Source organism: Meleagris gallopavo, chromosome 11 (assembly GCF_000146605.3).
Source record: "Meleagris gallopavo isolate NT-WF06-2002-E0010 breed Aviagen turkey brand Nicholas breeding stock chromosome 11, Turkey_5.1, whole genome shotgun sequence".
Lineage (NCBI taxonomy): Eukaryota > Metazoa > Chordata > Aves > Galliformes > Phasianidae > Meleagris > Meleagris gallopavo.
In genome coordinates this window covers 6,177,394-6,200,661 of record NC_015021.2, presented here as the reverse complement: position 1 = coordinate 6,200,661, position 23,268 = coordinate 6,177,394, and the positions used below count along the sequence as shown (strand labels likewise).

Sequence of the window (23,268 nt, the reverse complement as noted above, 5' to 3'; positions counted from 1 at the left end):
CTCCTTGAAAAGAGAAGGGAACAGCGGCACGCGGAGGAGGCTGCGGGAGAGCTGTGCAGACGGCGGAGGCTCCTGCCTCTCTCCTCCGCCTCTCCCACCTGAGTCTGACCCTGCAGGGGCCGTAAAAACTCCTTAGGAACCAACAGCCTCTCACACAGTTGGGAGAGAGTGCAGGCCAGGTGCCAGACAGAGCGACCACGCAGAGATAGCGAGGACTCCTTAATGACCAGCATGCTTTCTTGATCCCATCCCTTCCTCTTTGCACTGCCAAAGATCTCTTCACAAGCTTTCTCTATTTGTGATACTTACTGTTATAGCATGGAAAGCAGCCATAAGGCACACGATACAGTTCCTCACCTTCTGTACTTACATTTTGAGATGGATGTTCTTCTCCAGCATACTAATATTTTAAGTGAACTTCCCCTTTTTATCTGATCCTCCTTTTCTGCAGCTATAGAACTGAGAAAGCCCCTGCAGTGCGGGCAGTGCTCAGTAGTACCAACGCAGAACTGATGCAACAGCTGGAAACAGCAGCTGACGGGCTGTCTGCAGCCTCCCATCTGCCAGAACCCCACCTGCCACCTGCTTTGAGACGAGGTGACATCACTTACATCAGGATTTGTGTTTCTGAAGCATTCCAAGATGTATGAAGATTCAGTTGTTCTCCACGCCTCAGTTTTTCCTATTTCTTGCTTTCAGGTAACACTCACTTCTTTTTATTAGCTTCAACAAAACTGAGATGTGATGCTGAGGATAAACCATAATAAACTTCCTATCGACGCACACGCAGAGACACAATGAGACTGCTTCAAAGCAAGCCAAGGCTACCATATTTTACCCATTTTAATCCTCAGGGATGTGATTTAGCAGGGGGTTGTCAGGGTAGTATGGTTAGGTCGTAGTTGGACTTGATGATCTTTAAGATCTTTTCCAACCTGAGCAATCGTATGATTCTATGTCTTTATGGCATATAGAGATGCAAGGTGGGATCCTTCCATAAAGCACTAAAGCAGGAACAAACGCCGTCAGCCCTTCCCAGGCTTAGGAATTCATACTTACCAGAACAGTTACTGCCATAAACGTTACCAGAGTTCTTTATATGAAAGCTATGCTGCATCACCACTTTAAGGTGGCTGGTTCTTCTTTTCCTGATAGAAGAACACAATACCTTTTTACACAGTACTTTCTTACCCAAGCAGCCACTTAGTTCTGTTTCCAGAGTTAAGCAGACTAGGGTTCATTCCTCTTTCTGGGGTGTAGATACTTAAACTCTTCAAGTTTGACCTAGAATTCAAGCTCATGCTTAAGCTCAAGTTGAATTCAGATCAGAAGCTCTGACATCACTCACTTCAGGGGTCACCCAATTTGATGCATTCTGCCCCCTGCATTCCCTTGGCTGTCTGTTCCTGGCTGCAGATAGCTGCTGCTCAGCCTTCCCTGCCACCAACCCCTCCTTCCACAGACCCTTCTGGAGCACCCAGGAGATCGCAGCAAGTAATCCTGCACTGCCTCTTCTCTGAGCACACCTACAGCCACCACCTTACAGCAGTTCTCATACACCCTCGTGAGTTCAGTCAGGCCCTCGAGGTTCACTGGATGGATTACAAACCCCTTAGTGGGAAATATTTGAACTCCAGTCGACACAAAAACTCTTTGGTACAAACCTTTATTATCTCACACCACCTTGCCACATCTATCACTGAAACAACTGGTGGTCATATTCTTCTGGTGCCATAAAAAGCTACAAAGTGTAGAATACCTTCCGTAGTTTACAGAATAAAAATTCTTAAGGACTGATATGTAAAGGCTTTCTTAAATGGAATTTGGAAGAGACATTCACTCACAAAGCAACAGGCAGGCACTGCTGGCTGGAGAACACTGGAGAGGCACTATTGCACGGTATAAACACAGAGCATCCGTCTCTGCAATAGATGACCAGCTGCCCTGGGACTACCTGTCTCATTACAGGCACAAAGAGAAACATCACAATGCAGGTCCAGGTATGTGTGGACATGCCACCAAAAGTTTGAGCACCACGTAAGTCTTCATATCAAGGTTCGTAAAGACCATCGTAGGCAATATGCAGCTTTTGTCAAGTCACAATCTGTATTGGTTTGAAGACTATTTTACTTTTTCCTTCAATCTTCCTGTGTTATAAGGCAAAGAAAACACGAGAAGTCACAGTAACACAGCCCCTACTTGTTCTAACTATGCTTGTTATCAGCAGTATTCAGAGACCACAAGTCTTTTCCTCATAGAATTCAGACTGTTTGCAGGGTGCCCTCCGTTCCAGATATTGCTCCAAAACCAGGGTCTTTATATTCCCTAGCAGAAATTCACTGGCTGAGTGCTGGTCACCTCTGACTATTCCTTATGATTTGATTGATAACAATCTAAACATTTCCCATCCTCAACAGAGTGCTTATGCTTCCAAATTTACATCCTGAGCTTCTATATGATTAGGTACTAGGAGAAGAGCAGGCTGAAAATGAGAGGAAATGTCTTATTAGAGCAGATGATCTAGGAGAGGACAGTCTGACACAGACTCCAAATTCTTCCTGCATGACTACGCCAGCACTCCTCATCAGGGCAGGCAGCAAAAAAACAAATCTGAAGGAAATTTCACGTAGCTGGTATGCAAAAATAGGTCAGCGACTACGCAGTGCTCATTGCTTGCTACAGCCTTCAGGATGCTAGAGGCTTCTTCCCAGCTATCAAACCTGCTGTGTTTGATTTCCCTAGACACATGCCCTTCCAAGAGCTAAAACAAACCTGAGCTTAAGCTCATGTTAAACATTCACACTCATAGTGCTTCCTTTTCTCCAACCCTGCTTGTAAACTCCATTTCTGTGGAACGATAAGTCCATACCCATTGTTTTGTATGCACATAGTCATTCAGAGATCTTAACCTGGGGAAAGATGGACAGAGCAGGAGGAAGTTACATGCCTACACCACAGCGATCATCAGGCAGCAAAAGGGTTGCGCAGATGCATGCAAGAGCACATGGCACCAAGAAAGCTGAAGTACATAGTGATGGATTGCGGACACAACAGAGAAACCTCTCAAATCTAGGCAGCTGTTTGTACACAAAGCATCCTCTCAACCCACCGCACCTCAGAGCCATGCTCCCACTGCCCTGGGGCAATTACAGCTCTGTCACACGGACACAGCTCCCCACATGCCTCCCCACATCTATCTGTGGGGAAGAAAGAGGCATAAGTCAAGCACACTTTTCTTGGTGAAGTGTCAGAATTAGACTTCAACAAATGCCACTTTTCCTTCCTTCTGTGGCAGTGCTTGGCATACAACCTCTGATTTGCACAAGATGTGAAATTCCACGATTCCCACGCTAGTTTCATTGTATTGTCTCCTGTCCTGCCATCTCCTGTGAGATTAGAACTAGTGAACAAAGCTGCTTCATCTTACAAACCGATGATCCAAAGTACAGCTTGTCTAAAAAGGCCGCATTATTCAGTGCTTCCCACCACCCAGAACATACATGCACACAGAATAACTCAACACACTGTCCTTCCTTCCAGCAGAGTTTGGCCTGCTCCATCAGTTGGACAAACCACTTTTGCTGACTGTCCTATTCAAGGCAGAAAACTTAGTTATTCATGAATTCACATGTAAATGGCTTGTAGTAGCCATCTACTGAAAACATACAACTTCTTTCATGGAGCAGACTCTTGATGTTCAGAGGAAAACTTGCTGTCATATTTGACACGTGTTGGTAGGACTCCCAGCTTCCAACGACAGACCTCCGGGCTATTTAACTTTTCCTTGATGTCATGCTGGGACAAAGTCCTCTGCTCAAGTTATGGTAAAATTCTTGGTAGTAAGAACATCAGTGTTGAGTCTCTCACTGGCATTGTTAGTACTGATGAACCCCAAATGGCAACTTGAAACAGCACTTGCTTCAAGGCTCACACCTTAAGGATGGTTGGTTGTGTTTTTTCTTTCCATAAGATAAAGATCAATAAACTATTTAATCCCTTCTTAAAATTGTTCCTTACACAAGACTAATTACAGATTGCAAAATACAGATTGCAAGAAAAACCTCTTTCAGCACATATATATATATATATATATATTATTTTTTTTTACTTCCATGAGATTTGGAATTATAAATTGTAATTTACTACTCAAAGATAAGAGTTTTGTGCTCAGGGATTCCATATTTTCCTTTGTGTTCTTCAAATAATTTTCTGAGTTCCTGCAGATACAGCGCATGTAGCTGTTCAACCTCTTCATTGGTGGGATTCGGGTTCCTTTTTACAAGGATGGGGCTTCCCACTGCAAATCAAACACAAGAGCAGGATTAGCTTCATTGACATCTCTTTTCAAGAGAAACCACTCTCCCTCCTGTAATAAAGGCTCTGCCCCAGCTCACAGCTGAGCCACAACACAGTTCTCTTGCTCTTGGGCCTTATCCTGCCTTTCACAAACCAATTCCCTGGCTCTATTTCTCCCCAGCGTTGCTCAGAGTCAGATAAAATGAATTAAAACTCTGCATCGTTTCAGTTTGACATGAGAAGAGCAAATGGGGAGGCTTAGCTCTAACTCGGAGCAGTTCACGCCTAACGTACAACCTCGCGGCTGTACACCGCCTTGCCACTGGGGCAGTGCTCCACAGAGACAGCTTAAAACAGCACAGCAAAAATCTCTACCTTCCCACTGTCTTCTGTTCCGAATACTACAGGTATCCAACGTGAGGGGCGTGCCTCAGCAATGAGTTCAATCGCACAAGCACACAACGCTGAAGGGAGAACGGGACTGAAGGAAAGACAAGGCTGAGGGAAAGACAGATATCCTCCAATCTACACAGAATGGGTATCACTGCCCCTGTGCCAGAAATCTCATTGCTTACCTCAGCCCAGCGAGTGGTAGCACTTAAAACCCCCAGAGCCTGTAAGGTGGCTCTGAGCCACACGCTGCCCACAGATACCATTCCAGACTGAACACCCTCCACACGTGAGGCACTGCATGAAACCTGCTATTGTGTTTCTTCAGCTGGGGCAAGATCTGGAAGGAACATGAAGTAATCCCAGACAAGTCCAGAGGGCTGTCTCCTCCACAAAATACTGCAGTTTAAATGCAGTTAGCTAACAGAAGCTTCCCATGATCTCAGTGTTGCGTTGTTCAATCACTACAGTTTTCGAAAGCTGCTCTTCTTTCATTGGAAATGAATAGAGGAACAGAGCATAATAGACCTGATAAAGATTACAGAGGATCTAATCAACTCTCTGCTAGAAAAACAGAGAGATAAGAGCACCCCCAGCAGTTTTCAGAAATGCACCTGAAAATCCCTTTCAACACATATTGCTGATTCAAATTGGATGGTGTTGACTAGAGGGAAGTGAAGTGCAGCCAGAGCCTCAGAGGGGCTGACTGTATGCTCCTCCTGCAGCTTTGGCTGCCAATTGCTCAGATTTAAGATGGCCAGGGGTGAGAAGCCAGGCTCAGCAATACCTTCAGCAAGGGAAATCGCTATCCATCAAACACAGGACAGGAAGCACAGTGTCTGAGCCAGTGTCAGCTCCAGGAGGAAGAGGCTCACTGCTACCTGCCCGTGTTCTCCACATGGCTAACCAGTTGGGTGAAGCTCAGTGCAGCCCCGCAGCTCTCAGGAGATGAGCTGACACTTCCAAGCCTGCATGGAGCCATAGCGTGAGCTGCCCAGAATGCAGCTTTAAAATAGAAACAGCAAAAGCAAAGGCTTTCAGGAGATGACACAGGATCTGCTGCAAGTCTCTGGTCTTGCTGATTTGTAGCATCACGGTGCTTCAGCCACAGGCCACCTCTGCCCTGGCAGAGAGCTATTACAATAGCAGGAGCTATTACAATAATGAAGATTTGCCTCTAAAACATGGTAAAATTCAGAACAGGTAGAAATGTAGCCCAAAGAAGAACTGCAGAAAACGCAACCTTTTCATTCCAGTGTTTTGAAAACTTCGTGGCTTTAAATCAAGTGACATTTTCAGCCTGCTTATGCACAATGTGGGCTTTAAAAAATTCAATATTTTCCAAATTATTTTGTTAGATGCACTAATTAAACTTAAAAAGAGCTACTACTTTTGTCTTAAATGTATGGATCTGATTCATACGAAAATCAAATCCTCCTTCCACTAAAGGGAGGGCCTTCTTAGATGTCCCTTATGGAAATGCCAAACAAGCTCTGTTTAGTTTTCTGTAGAAACAGAATTGATTAGTTCAGAATCCAGCTGAAAAAGATTTATCCACAGTATGTAAGCAACCAACTCCTGCTTTGCACAACCCCTAGCACAACCTTTCTTTTTTTCTACCATTTAAAAAAGACATTCAGTCCTACACTGCAGTGAGAGAAGATGATAAGGATGAAAGCTTTAGGGAAAAAAGTTCTCTTCCAAACTGCCTGTCAACATGGCATGCATGTTCCTAATTAAATGTGAATGGATCTTCCCATGGGAGGAAAAAACAACTGAACCAGGGAGTGGGGAGGAAGGAAACACCCCGGTGAGCTGCAGGGCCAACCAAGCAACAGCCTGCTGAAGGCGTGCTCTCCCTTCTTTCCCCAGTACCAGCAAGCACCACATTGGAACCACCCAGCTCCTTTCAACAGCACTGCCATGCTGCAGTGTCTGCACCGCTTCTCTGCAGGTAAAAAATGAAGGTGCTGAGCCTCTTAAAAAGTAACATCAGCATCCAGAATGCACAGCAGTTCTGGTATGAGCTGGACAACCCCTTCTGTTTCCTTGAGGACTGCTGAGACAACAAGCCTGGGAACAACTGTGAATAAAGATGACTTTTGGCCTGGAACAAAAAGGGGAAAAGGAGAAAGGATTTCCCCCTTTGAAAAATATATGGAGAGGTATATTTTAAATCTCACGTGCTTGTCTTAGGTGCACAGTAACCAGATGCTTCAGTTAAATTTATCCATTCACACAGATATCAATAGAACACTTTTGCATTTTTAAACAATTGCAAACGCATTAGAAAAGGCACAAGGAACTCACCAACAGTATGAATCGGTTGCCTGAAAGGTATTAAGCCAAAACTGTACTGAAATATTCCTCGGGCATGAAACAGTGGTAGAGCAAAGCCCATTATCTTTTGCAGCTTCTCCTGTACAGTTCTGAGCCATGAACCTCTGGGGTTTGCGACTTGCTTGTAGAGCTCATTTTCACCAAAGGAAAACACTGGGACCAAATGAGCTCTGTAAAGCAAAGAACAGTGAGAATCCCACACCAGCCTGCACTCGCACTGCGGTTCACACCAGCAGCGTGGAAACTTTCCCAATAATCAGCACAGAACTGTAGCTCCAGAACTCATCAGTAGCAGCATTCAACTCTTCTGATACACAGCTGCTTGTTGGCTGTGTGTAGGTTTTGTTTCCAAAAAAGAAGTCATTCACTTACAAATAGCATTGAGCATTTGGGCTCAATTTAGCTGTTTGCTACCCATTACAACCTTTGAATAATCATAATAATAAAAATGGATAATTGTATGTACTGTAATTATGATCTTATCCACCACTACTCCAGAAAGTCCACTCTTGTTCCAGTGTGTTTTCATCTTTGGCAGGCGAAGAAGCCCCACTGCTAACCTCACGGTGCTCCCAGCTGGGCAATGCCAGAAGCAGATCTGAGCCCTTCTCTGACTGGAATAATGCATGCACTTGAGCTCAGCATAGAAAACATGACAAAAAACAGACATCCGTACAAACAAAAGTCTGATGCCAAACTCCCTCACTGTCCAACTCCCAGACTACTTGGAACACCATTCTTCAGCTATTATTTTATCAGGGGTCAGATCATACCCACAGAAATTATACTAACTCGCTCTGGCTCCTTCACAGCTGAATGAATTTTCATTCGGTTCATGAACTGCATTGGAAGGAAAGGCACTGAGCAGTTCCTGGATTAACTACCCGGGGCACTTGCCTCCAAGAGGCAAAGGTACCACTATACTTTCAGTCTCAATGGCAGCATAACCTACGATTAGAGCTTAGTTGGATGAAATTGCATTCTGTACAGTTTAAGCTTTTAAAAATGACCAGGTTGATCCTAAGCAATCTCTGAAGGATGTTTTATTTGCTTTACTTAAGTCTTAATTTCACCCATTCCACTCAGCTTGCACTGTCTGTTGAAAACGCTTACAGTAAAATAGCAGCACTGCTATAATATTGCCAAGGCGATTTCCCAGAGAGCTCTGAACTCCTGAAGTCCTCAGAGGCACTGAAGGCAGAGCTGGCTGCAAAGAACTGGGGACAACCAAAACCTCCTGTATGGATAAAACACTGCTTTGAGAGCTTCTCAAGCCTGAGAGTTCCCAAATACTGTAACTCCCACTCCCTATTCCAAGTGGTGTCTGCTCAAAGGTTAGTTTCTCCAATGCAGTGCATCACCCAGCTGCTTGTAAAGCAAGTATTAGCACAGTATGTACCAGGCTTTCCATGTAAATACTCCATTTTTTACTACAACACTGAGACAAACAGGAAAATCTTGTGGAGCAATAGCAACATAAGACTGAGATTTGTTCTAATCTGCATGGTGAAGGCTGTTGCAAGACACTATGTAGGAGGCTGTGACAGAGAAATAAGTAATTTCTGATTGTGAAACTAAGGATAAGTTGGCTGATTCATCATTTGTTTCACATTTTTAGGATTTCTTCACTTCATATCAGATACCTGTATTACTTTGGACCACAATGTCATTTCCAGCAGCATAGACAACTTCATCTTACGTACCCAGAGCATGTTTGACAAGTTCCCAGCTGAGGAACCAGTGCTTCTCTGTACTAGCAGCACAAGAGCACAAGACTCCTGGGCCCTGCATCACCCTTCCTCATCCTATGTGATGCTGCAACCCCTCCATTGCCTTTTCACTTCCACTTGAGTTGGAAGCTCATTTCAGATTTTGATAACTGTTAGAAACAAATGTTACAAAGGATATGTAACATATGGATATGTTGTGGATGATATGTATAGGGATATGTTACAAAAGGGTGAGTAACTACTGGATGCAGAGCCTTTGGCCCAGGATCTCAGGACTTCAAAAGCTCAACGTCCTGTCATCATACAGTCCAACCATATCGAAGTTATATCAGGATTCTCACACTTCTCCTAGCAGCTGTTTCCCTTGAACATGCTCAGACTTTGACTAACTTGTAGCCCAGCAGTTAGGATGATCATGTGTGAGGTGTGGGTAAGCCATTCAGGTAGAGACAGAGCATTATTGCCCTCTCAGGGTGCACTAACCCTAATCCTCTTTCTTAAAGAGAATAACAATTACGTGAAACACCAAACTTCATAAGGCAAAAAGTGGCCCTTACTGTGTTTTGTAAGTGCCTTGACCTTGTCATCACATGTGGGGATGCTCTTGAAATCACAAGCATGAAAGGCACAGGAGTATCTAGTTTCTCAATCCAAATCAGCTTAGATGAGAGATAAATACCAGCCTCTGTCAACTGACAGATCAGATGTATCTCAACATGCTCAAAAAAGCACGTAAATATTCTTCTAAAATTTACGGTAATAAATAAAAACTACTGATGGTGTTTAGGACCCCAGTGGAATTATCAGCAGTTGAGCAGGGATCAGTGCCTAAGCAAGTCTTCACTCCAAATCCCAATTTAAACACAGAAGCATTGTTATAACATTAAATTATATATATATACAATATATATATCTATACTGTTATAACATTAAATATAACATTAAATTACTACTTTATCAGAGAACAGATCCTTTATGAGAATTCTAGTGACATTTATACATAAAAAACTCTTCTAACTATTCTGTGTCAGAATATTTCTAAGGAAAAAAAAAAAGGAAAAAAATACGACCTCAGCATCCTATGTGAAAACAGAGTGCTCTCTCAGAGCCCATCTTTTTCCCAGTTAATGGTTTAAGAACAATGCTACAAATCTGTCGAGGATTAATATTGGTTTTTCATTGCTTTGCATGTCATATATAACTCTGAGTGTCTAACAGTTTAGCAGAACAAATGGCTCCACTTTTCCTAATACACAAGATTCTACACCAGTCCAGCATTAATAGAACTTGTACTGTGTACAACATGCTAAAGGTATTAATAACAGGTCTGTTTAGTCATACATTCATGGATGTTTGAGAGTAAAAAATAAGCTAGCTTCTCTTGAGATTCACTCCAAATATTCCCAGAAACTTACTTTTGTAAACAACAATCTTTAAAAGAAATTATTCAGAATGGAGATGAAAAGAAATCTTCCTGGACTGTGCTTTACAGTGATTTAATGAAACAGGGCCTAGCGCTCTTATTTACTAATTGGCTTCAAATGATAAGAAAACTGTTGTAATATAACTTCAATATACAGAAGAGAAAACAGAATGGCTGCAGTCAGCAATAAAATCTGAGGTTTACTAACACTGTTTCACAATTCTTACTTTTTGCCACTGCAATATAAAACAACTGAAGCAGATCACCAAGATATGCTAATAAGTCCACCTACTGCTCACCAATGATGAAAGGCAAAAGGGATTTTTCAACACTCACGGATTGGATCGAGGTGCACAGACTGGCCCTTATGTCAGATATCTGCATGTACATACTCAAACAGTTCTTTCAAATTCCAATTCGGGTTTACTATACATAGTATGTATTTAAGACTCTGCATTCAAAGTGCACTTGGTGGGACAGCCCAGATGGGATACGTACCCATGTTTCAAGGCCATTTTAATGAAGCCCTTCCTCTTGAGAATGTTCAAAGTCAAACTCCCAGGATGTGCATTCAGAGATTCCTCTGCTCCTCCAATCACAATGACGGATGCATGGCCGCCTCCCGCGTTATTCAGCACGTATGAGACGCTCTCCTTGGAGGCAGAAACCATTCCTTCAGGAGCAAACATTTTGAGAGTGACTCACTACAGCTTCATTTGCAAGTACTGTGGAATTCATGAAGTATTTTTAAATAGTGTCTAAATGATGTTTCTAAGCATTTACAGCACGTGACAAGAGTTTAAAGATTTGGGTTCAACCTCCTCACTCTACAAAAGATTTGGTCTTAGATCTAAGTCCTTTAGTTTCACACTTAGGAGCTAAATGATTTGCCTGCCACAGAAATCTGAGATCTTCAGGGAAGAGTATGCCCTTCTGCCCGCTCAGCACAACTCACTCCCACATTCCATGTCAGAGAACTGGTCAGCTGAATTGCAGCAGATAAAGCCACAAAGCACAGAGGCTTAACAGAATGATCGGTGAACTTGTTAACTTAAACACAGATCTATGGTGCCAAGCTGATTCCCTTCTCTTCAGAGGCTCTTAGCAGCAGCTTCACTGAAGGCAGTGGCACAGCAGCATTAGAAGAAGCAGGAAAGGCTCAGCTGTTTCAGCTTATGATGATTACATCAGCTCATTCCCTAGTAACCAGGACCTGCCACTCAAACTTATTGAGGCTAATCCCTTCTTGCTAGAGTAGCAGTACTTTCCTGATGCTGCTGCCATACTGATACTTCTACTCAGAGGTGCACTGACACATGAGCCCGTAGTATTGACTCAGACCTTGCTCTGAACTCGGTATACTGAGAAATCCCCTTTCTAACAGAAATATGCAACCCTTCCAGAGTTCCTTTGTATTATAAATTCTTACTGAAAAGGCCCATGGTGGTACCACTCACCCAGAAGCCATGTTTAGTCGTATTCTGTTGAATTAATATACTCACCTTCTAGAATAAACAGTATTAGATAAAATCTACTTTTTTTTTTTTCCCCCCACTTTGTGTTTTTGGTTGGTTGGTTTTGTTTGGTTGGTTAGTTTTTGTTTGGTTTGTTTTTGCAGTGCTGTTTTAGGTTTGTTGTTTTGTTTGGTTTGGTCTGGTTGTTTTTTGTGCTGTTTTTACAGGGTTTCCATCAAAGCCTGCTCTTTTGAATGCTGAGTGAAGGCTTCTTCTTTCTATCTCTATGTTGTTATGAGACATAACAACACGAATTATGAACATCTCACAACAAAAAACAACAATTGTGATCTACTTTTCAGAGTTGGCTACCAAGAGAAATAGCTTGCTACTGCAGCAAATTAAGAGCACTCTGTAAGAAAAGCTATTTGCCACATACAACTTTACAGTCACTGTTACTCTGAAAAAGGCAGTGGCCTGAGCCCCTCAAGTCATTTGAGTGATGCTCTTTCACCAATCAACGTTCATTTTCTCAAAGAGAAAGCAATGTCTTTCCCTGGGACAAACTCCTCTCCCTTTTGAAGTGGAGGCAGGGCACTGCTTCCACCACACAGCAGTTTCAGCTCAGGGAGAAAAAGGCTGGGAAAGAAAACTGTATGCTACAAGCATGGCTTTTAGTAACATGAAGATTTTGTAAGTGTTTCATAATCTGACTGAAAACCTGTATTATACTGAAGGGTCCCCTTTGGTTTATCAGCTACAGACCAGTGAAAAAGAAGCTAAGATGCTGAGTATAACGTAGCATGTTTTTACTCAAGATATTTCTCATCCAGCAGGTAAATATTTATTTCTGTAGGTCAAGATGGCAAAAACATGTAAACTGACTTTCAGGCTAGGCAATGTTTAAATCTGTCATCTTCCATCACTATCAGTCTCTCAACTTTGCAAGCCTGAAAAAATCCTCTAAAATATATATCTATATACTTTTTTGCATGGAGAGGCATCCATTGGTAAGCTGAAGTAGATGTAGATTTGCAATTCCAGTATCAGTCTAAACATCCTAGGCACGTTTCCCATATGGAGCAAATGAATAGCTTGTCTGAAATTAGTATGTATGTTACAGTCAGGATTAAGAGCTCTGTCTCCCAAACCTCCTCTTGTCCACTGCACTGTACTTTCTCAAATGCTGCAGTTCAATGAATTTAAGCGAAATAGCTCCTCTATTAAACCACTGTGGGGAAACACTAGTCAGTGACAGAACTGTAGTCCTGATTTCATTACACATTTTTCTATTTCCCAATCTCTACTGCATGCTATTTTTGTCTTTTTTTATTGCACTACTAATGACCAGTATGACTCCTTTATGACAAATGCTATACAGAACAGTGAAAAAAAAGTGTCTGTCTTTACAGTTTACATCTCTGTTAAAATTACACAAATATGAAATGTGGGAGCTTAGTCAGAAGTAGGTAATTGACTTTTGACTAAATCTGTTTGTACTGAGTAGGACTTTAAGCTTTGCAGGTGAGAGATTATCCTCACTGTTTTTCAAGCATCATTGCACAATGACTAAATTACACTTTACCTTCATACGCTGTTCTCTTGTGAATAACTGCTGCTTCGGACCGCTGTCTCTCAGTTAAAGGAGAGACCAGCAATTTTTTTTCATTAAACAAAAATGGTTCGGTGATATGAGTGGCAAAAGAAAAAACCAGAGTCCTACAGTCCTGAAACCCCCCGGTGAATCTATTAGAAGCTCTGTAGGAACCTTTTAGCCATACACACTCCCAACTTCCCAACCAGCAAAGTTTCCTTGGTGTCAAGGTTGTTTCTGTGCAAGAAGCACAGTCTCAGGCTATTGTCTAAACCAAAAGTTCAAAAAAACCTCTTTAATTCAATTCCCCACTTTGAGAACCACTTACTAAATTGTTCATTCTCACAACATGTTTAGGATAAGGTGAAGGAACAGTGATTGCTCAAAAGCCACCTAACAAGTGCCAGAGTTCAGCAACGGTGGGAGGGCTGAGCTGAGGCAGGTTCTGAGGTTAGGGAACAGCAGGGTGGGGAAGAGAATGCTAAGCTCTGGAAAACACCTCTGACCAAAGGGTACAGAGGAAGCGTGGGCTGCTGGAGGCTCCTTTCGCTTTGCCTGGCAGGCAGGCGACAGACAGATGACATGCCCATTCAGTCCCTGGCTGCTTTAGCTCCTGCTCCCCTTCCTACCTTCTTGCCACATCTAGAAGTGAAAGACAAAAATCAGTTTTGCAGTGACACTCTCATGATCAGCAATTACTTGACCTATAGTTGTTTATTTGTTCTAGCTGATGATGTTTTAAAAGGTAGAGATATAGTATTTGACCTTAAGATTTCAGATTTAATAACTAGCATTAACACCCAACAGTTCTCTTAGAAGAGCAATTACTTTGAACCTGTTCCTGCTGTAAAGCTCTTTTTTTTTGCAGTGTATAAGCTGTATTGCATCTGCTCAGACTTCCACTAGGATCAATTTTAAATGATACATCAAACAGTTTAGCAAAATTAACAAATTTCCCAAAAGTTTCAAAATTATTTTGCAACCAGAATTCAGTTGATCATATAACAGGTCCAGATAAGCACCAGGGCTGATTATTCTGAAGTGACATTACTTACAGCTTACAGGTACAGGATCACATCTACGTTTGAAACAGAAGGTACAAAATGCAGTGAGAGCTAAGGCAGTCTGCTTTTACCTACCAGCACTCATTACATATTCTCTGAAGAAGGGACAGCCAAACCAGATGGGCATAATATGAAGATATGGAGTAAGTCCGGGAAATAAATTTTTGAAATTTGAACCAGTGCAAAAGTTTCCAAAGGCTCCAGCTACCAGCACCCCATGAGGGTGAAAGCCAAGTAAGTAGTTGTGCTTTGGATCCAAATCTGAAGTTTTTATTAGCTGAAAAAGAGAGACAGTGGAGGACATTTTAATTCTTGTATCACAGCTGTTCTGAAAAACAACAAAGCACGGAGACTGCATATTGACATATTGACATTGTCCCTGCCAACAGCTATTCAAGCTGTCTCTTTTAAAACATTTACAATTCAGTGAAAAACCTTTTACCCACCTGAATGGGGAAGTATTCCCTGAAGTAATTCCAAACAGTCCAGTTCCTGACCCACTGTGACCGCCTGCCCCCAGCGCATGGCGTTCCCCAGTCGAGGTACAGCCACAGCAGGTACAGCACACCAAGGAACCAGAAGTTGCCCAGAATCAAGAGCACGAATAATCCCCAGCAAAACTGCCCTGCAGGAGATGAAGGAAAATAAAACAAAAATCACATAACCACTACTAATCACTGTAGGACTGGTTGGTTGGTTGGTTTTTTTTTTTTTTTTTGTTTATTTGTAGACCTTGAATTCCCATTGTTATTGTGGATGTTACTGAGGATGTACACACACTGAAGTTAGCTTGTTCACACTGCGTGAAAAAATAAAAATAAATTAAAAAAGATGCAATATTCCAGTGAACCAGAAGTTGGCAGAAGAGGTGCAAAATGGAAAAGGGCTGCAGCAAGACCTCGTATTAATGGAAATGGTGTTGGGCAATTTTTTTTCCCTTTCTGCTTCTTTATTTCTCTACCTACATAATATGGATCATACTTCTCCCTATGAAAGGTGCTCTGTTGCTGACCAAGAAGAAGCACTAGACAAAACCAAAACAGCAAAAGTTCCATTTCAGCCTCTAAACATGTCACTGCAAAGAGAAGCTCACCATTTCTATGGAGGCACAGTAGCAGTTTTACACCCTGCTACTTTCAGACCCAGAATTGTGGCATCCTACAACATAAATACACACAAAATATCTTATACACAATTCAAAAAACTAATAAAAAGGGAAAAAAAGATTAAACAGATGATGTTATTTTGGGGCACAAACCTGAAATTCAAGAAAATTCCCTATGGAAACATTACCTTTGTAGGACTTGCAGAATTTTATGCTCTTGCAGCAAAGCAAACAGATGCGGGCAGCCAGCAAAAGCCAGAGCAGCAGTATGTGCTGCTGTCTGCCCTGCACTACACCTTACATCAGCTGCTTACTCTGGCTTCTTGCAAGCAAAATGCATCAGGTGCATGGATAAGAGTAATTCAGCAGATGCTAAATTCCAGGTGGCCCAGGCTTTGGTGCTGTCTGTTCATATGACAGCAAGAAAAACAGGACCTAGTTCTCGCTGGAAGACTCAATAGGCAGAATTGCATCAAACAGGCATTATTCTGTGGCGCCTTAAAAAGCAGCTCTTTAAGAAGCATATTGTATATCTCACAGCTGACAGTCTTTCATGAAGGCAGTACCCTGTTGCTTCCCAAAAGAAGTTGTACCAGTGAAACAGCCTGGGCTAGGTGAGGAGAGCAGAGTAAAAACATCACAGAAGTACAGCAGCCAATAATTTGACTAACACAGTGAAAACACTGGCAGCATTTATAACTGTAAAATAAGCAAATGAATCAACTGTAAAAAACCACTTGTCTTAGTTAAGATGAGCTTCATTAAAGATTTTCCTTAGCAGAGTTTACCTGGGAGCTGAAAGCTAACAGCAGATTCCCTACATCAGGGAAGCAAGTTTCGAGGTGTTGAAATCAGAGCCTAATTTGGCATATAGGCAGTCCTGCATTTCCTCCAACCTGAATACTTATTTTTTCTTGAATTTCTCCCAACTCAACCCTTATTGCCCCCCTTTCACACCCCTCTGTGCCTTCAGTGTAGAAATGGATATATTGTTATGGGGTAACCGAGTACTACTGCAGAATGCAAAAACAGGCAAAGCTGCTGGTTAGATTGTGCAGGAAAGAGATGTGCAGAAAGAGGGAATGAGCAGAAAAATAAGGAACTGCATCTGTTTACAGAGAAGGACAGAGAACAACCCCCAGCCAAAACTGAAGCAGGATCAAACATCCCTGTTGTGAAGGATGCTCCCCAGTTGTTTCAGTAGAACCAGGACAGAAGGCTACTGCTTCTGCTTAAACCTCACACAAAGGTAACCTCAGTAAAACTAGAAAAACACCCCAGCTGAGACATACAGACCTCCAAAGTCAGTGTGGAAAACCCCCAGAAAATGGTAGCAAGTTCTAGGGAATACCTTTACCACGGGCCAAGGAACGTGGGTGAAGGAGGACACACAGCTGCATTTCTCCTGAGAGAGAACTCAATGGGAATCCCACACTGGCAACACTTCAAAATAAGGAATAGAAGGATTTGGAGGAAAAGCCCTTATCTATTCTTTGAAGAAGAAATCGTGAAATAATAGGCATTTTCATGAATGATAATCTGGACAGGATACAAAGGGTCACAGGTTATATTTGAATAAGAACAGTAAGTTTTTGAATTGCCATCAATTAATGAATTTCAAGTTCTCATGAGGAAGTTGGTGTTTGCATTCCCTAGCCTTCCTTTCAGAAGCACTTTTGGCTCAATGCAGAATCACATGGCTTTTAAGTACCAGTTACCAGCCAAACAGTTGAAAGGGGCCTTGGATCAAAGCAAAGCATCCTTGCTGTGAAAGCTAATTAAATCAGCAGTGTGAAGTACTAGATAGCACTATTTAGTACCATGCAGACAAACATACAGTGGAGACTAGCAAGCTCACTACTTTGCTTCAGCCAGAACAAAATTGGAGCCAAGTTTATTGCAGAAGGTATAGGGAGTTGAGTACCCTGCCAGCACTTCCTAGAGCTCAGCATCTTGTAGCACAAAGCCCATTTATTATTGCATTCACAAGGAAATATGCAAAGCAAATTCCTTCTACCATGCCTCCTTATTATTTCAGTGCATTAACTCATGGCAAGATGAGTTAAACACTTATGACTCAAAACCAATGAGCCTGTAAACACAAAACCTGTATTTTCACCTTCAGAAAAGTCAGTGAGCACATTTAAATTCACAAATTCCAGGGAAAAGGTGAACGACATGGAATTTGTCACTTGGCTGTATCGTTGCCCCCTCCAATGTACTTTCAGCATACACTGTAAGTAATTTTTGAATGAATTTGAATTAAAGTTTTGAAGCAGTGGGTGGAAAAAGGAGAACAACATGGATCAGAAGACAAATCAATACTATGAGATTCCCAACATCTGGTTTGCCAGCCAAAATTGGGCTAGTGACTTTAAGTTTCTTTTCCTCGGTTTTTCAAATTATAACATGGGGATACCATTCTGCTGTGAGTGTGATGAAAAAAATCTGTACACAGTGTTAGCTGGTAGTACCAGCAGCCATCTCGCCCAATGACGCTTGAACACCTGATGTTTCACTCATTAAATATGCCCTGAGATTGCAGCAGCAAGCACCAGATCCATAAAAGACTTAAATAGCACAGATATAGGCAGTAGGAAACCAGTACACTGGGTTGGTAAACACAGGCGATCTCACCAACTGGAAGCTCCAAATCCATCTGCACTTACTAAAGAGCTGAAAACATTTGAGTAGTATCTGCTGTGAGGGCCCCCAAATCTAAGATCAGCAACAAGAAGAAAAGCCTCCCATCGCTCTCAGAGCAACAACAGCTCATGTCCAGCCAGTGTAGGCTCTCCAGAGCACTGCAGTAATCTGTACCGTCAGCTTGCCTTCCAAAGCAAGGCCACTCACATCAAGCTCTCTGGGCTGCACGAAGGCTCAGACAGCCCAAATTCTGCCGCAGGTCCCGCTGTAACTGCAGCACCTGCACACCCTTAGCAAAGCTAAGGAGGCTGTCAGAGTTGGGCAATTTGAACCTCATCCCTCAGTGGATGCAGTAACAGGGACGTCTCTATGCCACTGGGATGACAGTGAATAAATATGCTAGTAAAGATGTGATTTTTAATACTTATACTCTGCTGGGCTTTGAGTATGGATGCCTACCAATACATAACACAAGTCTGCACAAAAGCAAGCTAAAAATTTCACTTCTTACATCTGTGGCCATAGAGGAAAAATAAAGATAGCATCTTCTTTAACAACTGCATTGACATACCTACCACAGAACAGATCTTTTCTCACCCTTACTCTTCAGAGCAGCAACACTTCTGAGCTGTGTGTGAGGAACAGAACACTGGAGGGAATGCAGGAGAAAGGTACAGTGATCTTCTAGTCCCTAATGAACACTTTTTTCCTCTCTATTATCACTCAAGGTAACACTGATAAGTTGATATTGTCATTGCAAACAATTTCTCCCTGCTTACTGGATCCTTTTGTTAGGGAAAAGAAAAAAACAAACTAAAAACAACTTAACTTCTGGAAGCACTTTCTAAGTTACCTATAACTAGTAAAGAAAGGGACAGAAAGCACAGGAACTTGCTGCCACTTTCTGCCTGTGGCAGATATGGACTCCTAAACAAAACTTACATCTGCAACAAAAAGAAGGTGCCAGCTAATTTAAACTAAATGCACTGGAAAGCAGTTGAAATCCACTTAGATTTTGTAGCCATCTTCAGGACAGAGATGACGAGGAGGTCGGCATTGTTGAACAGATCACTGTTCCTCCTTGGTGTGTTGGTCACAGTCCAGAGCCACAGTCACAGGGTATTTGAGCATTCCTACCCAGAGAGTTGTATTTCAACACCACCCTGATAACAAATACAAATCCTCAGATGCCAAGGTTTGGAAGGTTGGTTTAAACAGTTGTTTACTCTGCAATTTGGTTCTATTTTCAAGCAAGCATATCTTCCATTGGCAAATACTGATAAAGTAGAGATACAGAGCATTAGGCACTATTAGCTGTTAGGCAGAGCGGTCTGGATACACTAAATCCCTGAGTTACTAATTACCAAATTCTGAGACAGCATGCCAAAGAACATATAAGTCTACAAACTTCCTACACCTTCTTTCCTCCTTAGGCAATCAGTGTTAGTTAAGCTCACATACAGGTTGCCACACTAGATGGCCATTGGCCTGACACAGCTCAGCCATTTTTCTGTTCTTATATACACAGAGACACAGCTAAATTCCCTCCCTAAGATGCAGGTAACAGAGCCAGCATTCCTAGAAATACTAGTCAGTCAGGCATCAGCAAATACCCTGTTATTCTGTGATCATACATCAGTCCCTGCCCGAGGGTCAGCAATACACATCCGGATAGATGAGTACAGAGAGGCACGAAAACAAGAACACTATCAGCCAGCTAGCCAGGAAGGGCTCATAGCTTTCAGAGAAACTTGTTTGTTGAGAGAAGAGCAAAGCTTTGAAGAAGAATGAGATAGTGGTTTTGTTAGTGAGCTACAGCTGATGAATCAGTTCAACACAGGGTAACAAAACATCAAGAAATGTTTGGGGAAAAGGTTATTTTGTTTTGTGTATGAGCACATCACAGCACGCACCTGCTTTCTCACCGCTGAAGTCACTTGTTATTCCAGTAGCAATATCTCACTCTCTGGCAACTGTTTCATCATTTTTATTATTTTGGGGAAGCCAGAACCACAACTCAAACTGTCTGCGGCCAAATTCAGCTAAGGGTGTTTCATCCTACATGCACAGAAGTTCAATTGCTAGAGGACAAGGTGTACATCAGTATACAGATTCCTTTGGCATGTTATTTTGTGGCTTCGTGCATATTCTAGTTTTTATTATATATTGATTTAGTATTACTAATTTGCAAATAAACACAGAAGTGCACGTCTAACATTCACTTCCCAGCTCCCCAGTAAGGGCAAGCCAAGTCCCACCACTGCTGTGCCTAGAAAGTAAACCATAAAAGAGGTGTGTGCCTCAACTCAAAACTAAATCCTGGTACCTTATCCAAGGATTGAACACATTTTCTCTCTCCCCTTCACCACTTACTGTTACTTGATTTACATGTATCAGGAAGGAAGAACAAGACGACGCTGCACTCGCAAAGTAGCACGAGAACCAAATTTAACAAAATTAAATTATTTTGCCTTGAAACAAACACTTGGATCCACCATCTCCTACTGATATCAGCTGAACCTCATTCACAGATATGCAGTACTGTGGCACACAGCTCACCTCTGTAACTCACTTAGAGACTCAGTTAATATGTGAGGAACAGAAAATCCACACTAGTTCTTAGTGGGAGAAGATCAGATGTACAGCTAACTGTAGCAGAATGCATTCGGTTAAGATTCTTAAGGAAAAGACTGCCAAGCTTAAAAACAAAGATCACAGAATCATAGAATACCCTGACTGGGAAAGGATCCTCAAGTCCAACTCTATGGCTCCACTCAAGACCACCCAAATCCAATGCCTGAAAGCGGTGTCCCAACGCTCCTTGAACTCTGGCAGCTCGTGGCTGTGCCCACCATCCTGTGGTGCAGAACCTCTCCCTGACCCCACCTGCCCCTCCCCAACACAGCTCCATGCCGTTCCCTCAGATCCTGTCTCTGTCACACAGAGCAGAGCTCAGTGCTGTCCCTCTGCTCCCTGTGAGGAGCTGCAGCCGCCATGAGGGCTCCCCTCAACTCCTCTGCCCTGGGCTGAACAAACCAAGGGAGCTCAGCTGCTCCTCACACCTCTTGCCCTCCAGACACTTCTCTTTGCAGCCCTTCTTTGGATGCTCTCTGATAGTTTTATGCCCTTCTTATACTGCAATGCCCAAACCTGCCCCCAGTGCCCATGGTGCTGCCACACAGTGCAGAGCAGAGTGGGACAACCCCTTCCCTCGCCCGGCCTGATGCACCCCAGGGTATGGATGGCCCTTTGAACTGCCAGAGTACACTGCTGGCCTACATTCAACTTGCTGTCAACCAGAAACCCCAGATCCCTTTCTGCAGGACTGCTCATCCAGGACTGCACAATCCCAGGTGCGGGATCCAGCATTTGCTCTTGCTAAATTTCGTGTGGTTTGGCAATTACCCCGCAATCTGATTTGTCAAGATCTCTCTGCAAGGCCTCTCCACCCTCAAGGGAGTCAACAGCTCCTTCCAGTTAGCATCGTCTGCAAACTTGCTATAACTTCAAGCCCTGTATCCAAGCGGTTGATGGAAACATTAAATAGAATAGGCCCTAAAATGGAGCCCTGGGGAAGCCCACACCTGTAATACCCCTTGTGTTCATTGCCTGTCACAATTTATTTTGAGAATGAGATGCAATATGGAAGCAGTGCAAGCTCTCTGTTCTTGCCCCTAGTCAGCCCAGCAGCACTAGCAAGCTTGCAGATCTCATTTCTCCAGGTGATGTTCTCCTTGGGATTTGGCTGGAAAAAGCACAGGCAGCCCAGAACAGCCACCAGCACACAGCACCATGCACTGCATAAGCCTGGAGTCAGACCTGCCCTGAGACTGCCAGCCCTTGTCCAGGCCAGTGAACAGTAATTACAGGCATAAAACTCCACTCACCAAAATCATACCTTGATTTCCCTCCCCACACCCCCCCCCAAAATAGATACTCTGAAATTGTGACAATTCATGTATTTGCTGTTTCAGCAGTGAAGCACTAATGATTTGACAATTCAGCCTGAAGCTTTTCTGGATATGACAACAGCAGACTTTGATGCTTTGCCTTCCTAGACTCCAAGCTGACATTTTTCTTTTAAAAGCAACAAGCCCATTTAGAACACTTTTCTCTTTCATGGAACTTGACCTAAACTACTGCAGCCTGCTGCCCTTAGAGTGCATGAGAAAGTAGCGCAGAGCAGGAAACTGTTAGACTAGCTCCTAGATACAGCTCATAGTATTTCAGAGCTCATTTTTGCTTCTGGAGTCATGGATAACTAACAGAACTACCAGGGCTACAACAAAAACTTGGGTTTTTTTCCTGTTTGAGGGCAAATTTTGGCAGCTTACATTACAGAACAGGAAAGCACAGAAACTTACACTCTGCATTTTAAGGAGGTTCCTTTTGTTTAATGAACTACTGTGTGCATCTATACAGATTTTTAGAGGCAGAGGCATGTTTATTCTGCCTATGCTCTAAAGCAGAAGAATACATTTGCAGTACAGACCTAGCCCAGGCCAGTAAGCAAAGCAAAGAAGCAGAACTTACCTGTACTTTGTTGACTGATTAGCTCTTTTTACAAGTGGTGATAAGCAATTGCAAACTGAAGATTCACAGTGTGAGGTAACTATTGCACACATGTACTTCAGCCCAAATTGCCCACAGCCTTTAGTCTTAGCAAAAGGGCATTTTCAACCATGATATGAAAACCATGCAGCAATGCAACAATGGAATCCTGCAGAGCCAGGAGCAAAGACCATCACAAAGCATTTTTTACAAAACATGTAGGTACTCTTAAAGAGTCCTAGCCAGGAAGACAGAAATCAGTGCTGTATTTCCAGAGTCTTATATCCAAGTCACACCACAGATTCAATGTTACACCAGACTCACGTTCCCTTTGCAGCACCAAATCACATTTTCATATCGTGTTTCCCAGATTTAAATGATGTCTTCACCTGGTTCAACTTTTGTCTTTCCAGGCACTAAATTTTTAGAGTTCTCCAACTTTGTCTATTCATTCTACTGAGCTATTTTATTCAGCTTAGGCTGAATAAGCACATCCTAGATGAATAACAGTTGGAAAAAAAAGCCAATACCCTATTTATTCACCGTATAATATCTATAATAGAAGCTATTAGTTACCATCTCATGTTACCTGGAGGTTTTTAGTGAGAAAGATTGAATTTACAGGAAAGCCTTGACTGGTATAAACTAGTTTGAGCCACACTAAAAACAAACAAA

The 23,268-nt window shown here is 42.6% G+C and overlaps 1 protein-coding gene across 1 annotated transcript; it reads right to left on the bottom strand.

Annotated features, from left to right (window-relative positions):
- Positions 1 to 1,650: 1,650 nt before the first annotated feature.
- Positions 1,651 to 17,880, bottom strand: MOGAT1 (monoacylglycerol O-acyltransferase 1). The gene is made up of 7 exons (XM_031555070.1): positions 17,871 to 17,880; positions 15,585 to 15,686; positions 14,738 to 14,916; positions 14,367 to 14,568; positions 10,678 to 10,852; positions 6,997 to 7,196; positions 1,651 to 4,297 (listed from the first exon to the last, which is right to left on the bottom strand). Exons 1-7 carry the CDS (start codon positions 17,878 to 17,880, stop codon positions 4,143 to 4,145), a joined length of 1,023 nt encoding a protein of 340 aa, XP_031410930.1. The 3' UTR covers positions 1,651 to 4,142.
- Between the last annotated feature and the right edge of the window lie 5,388 nt (positions 17,881 to 23,268).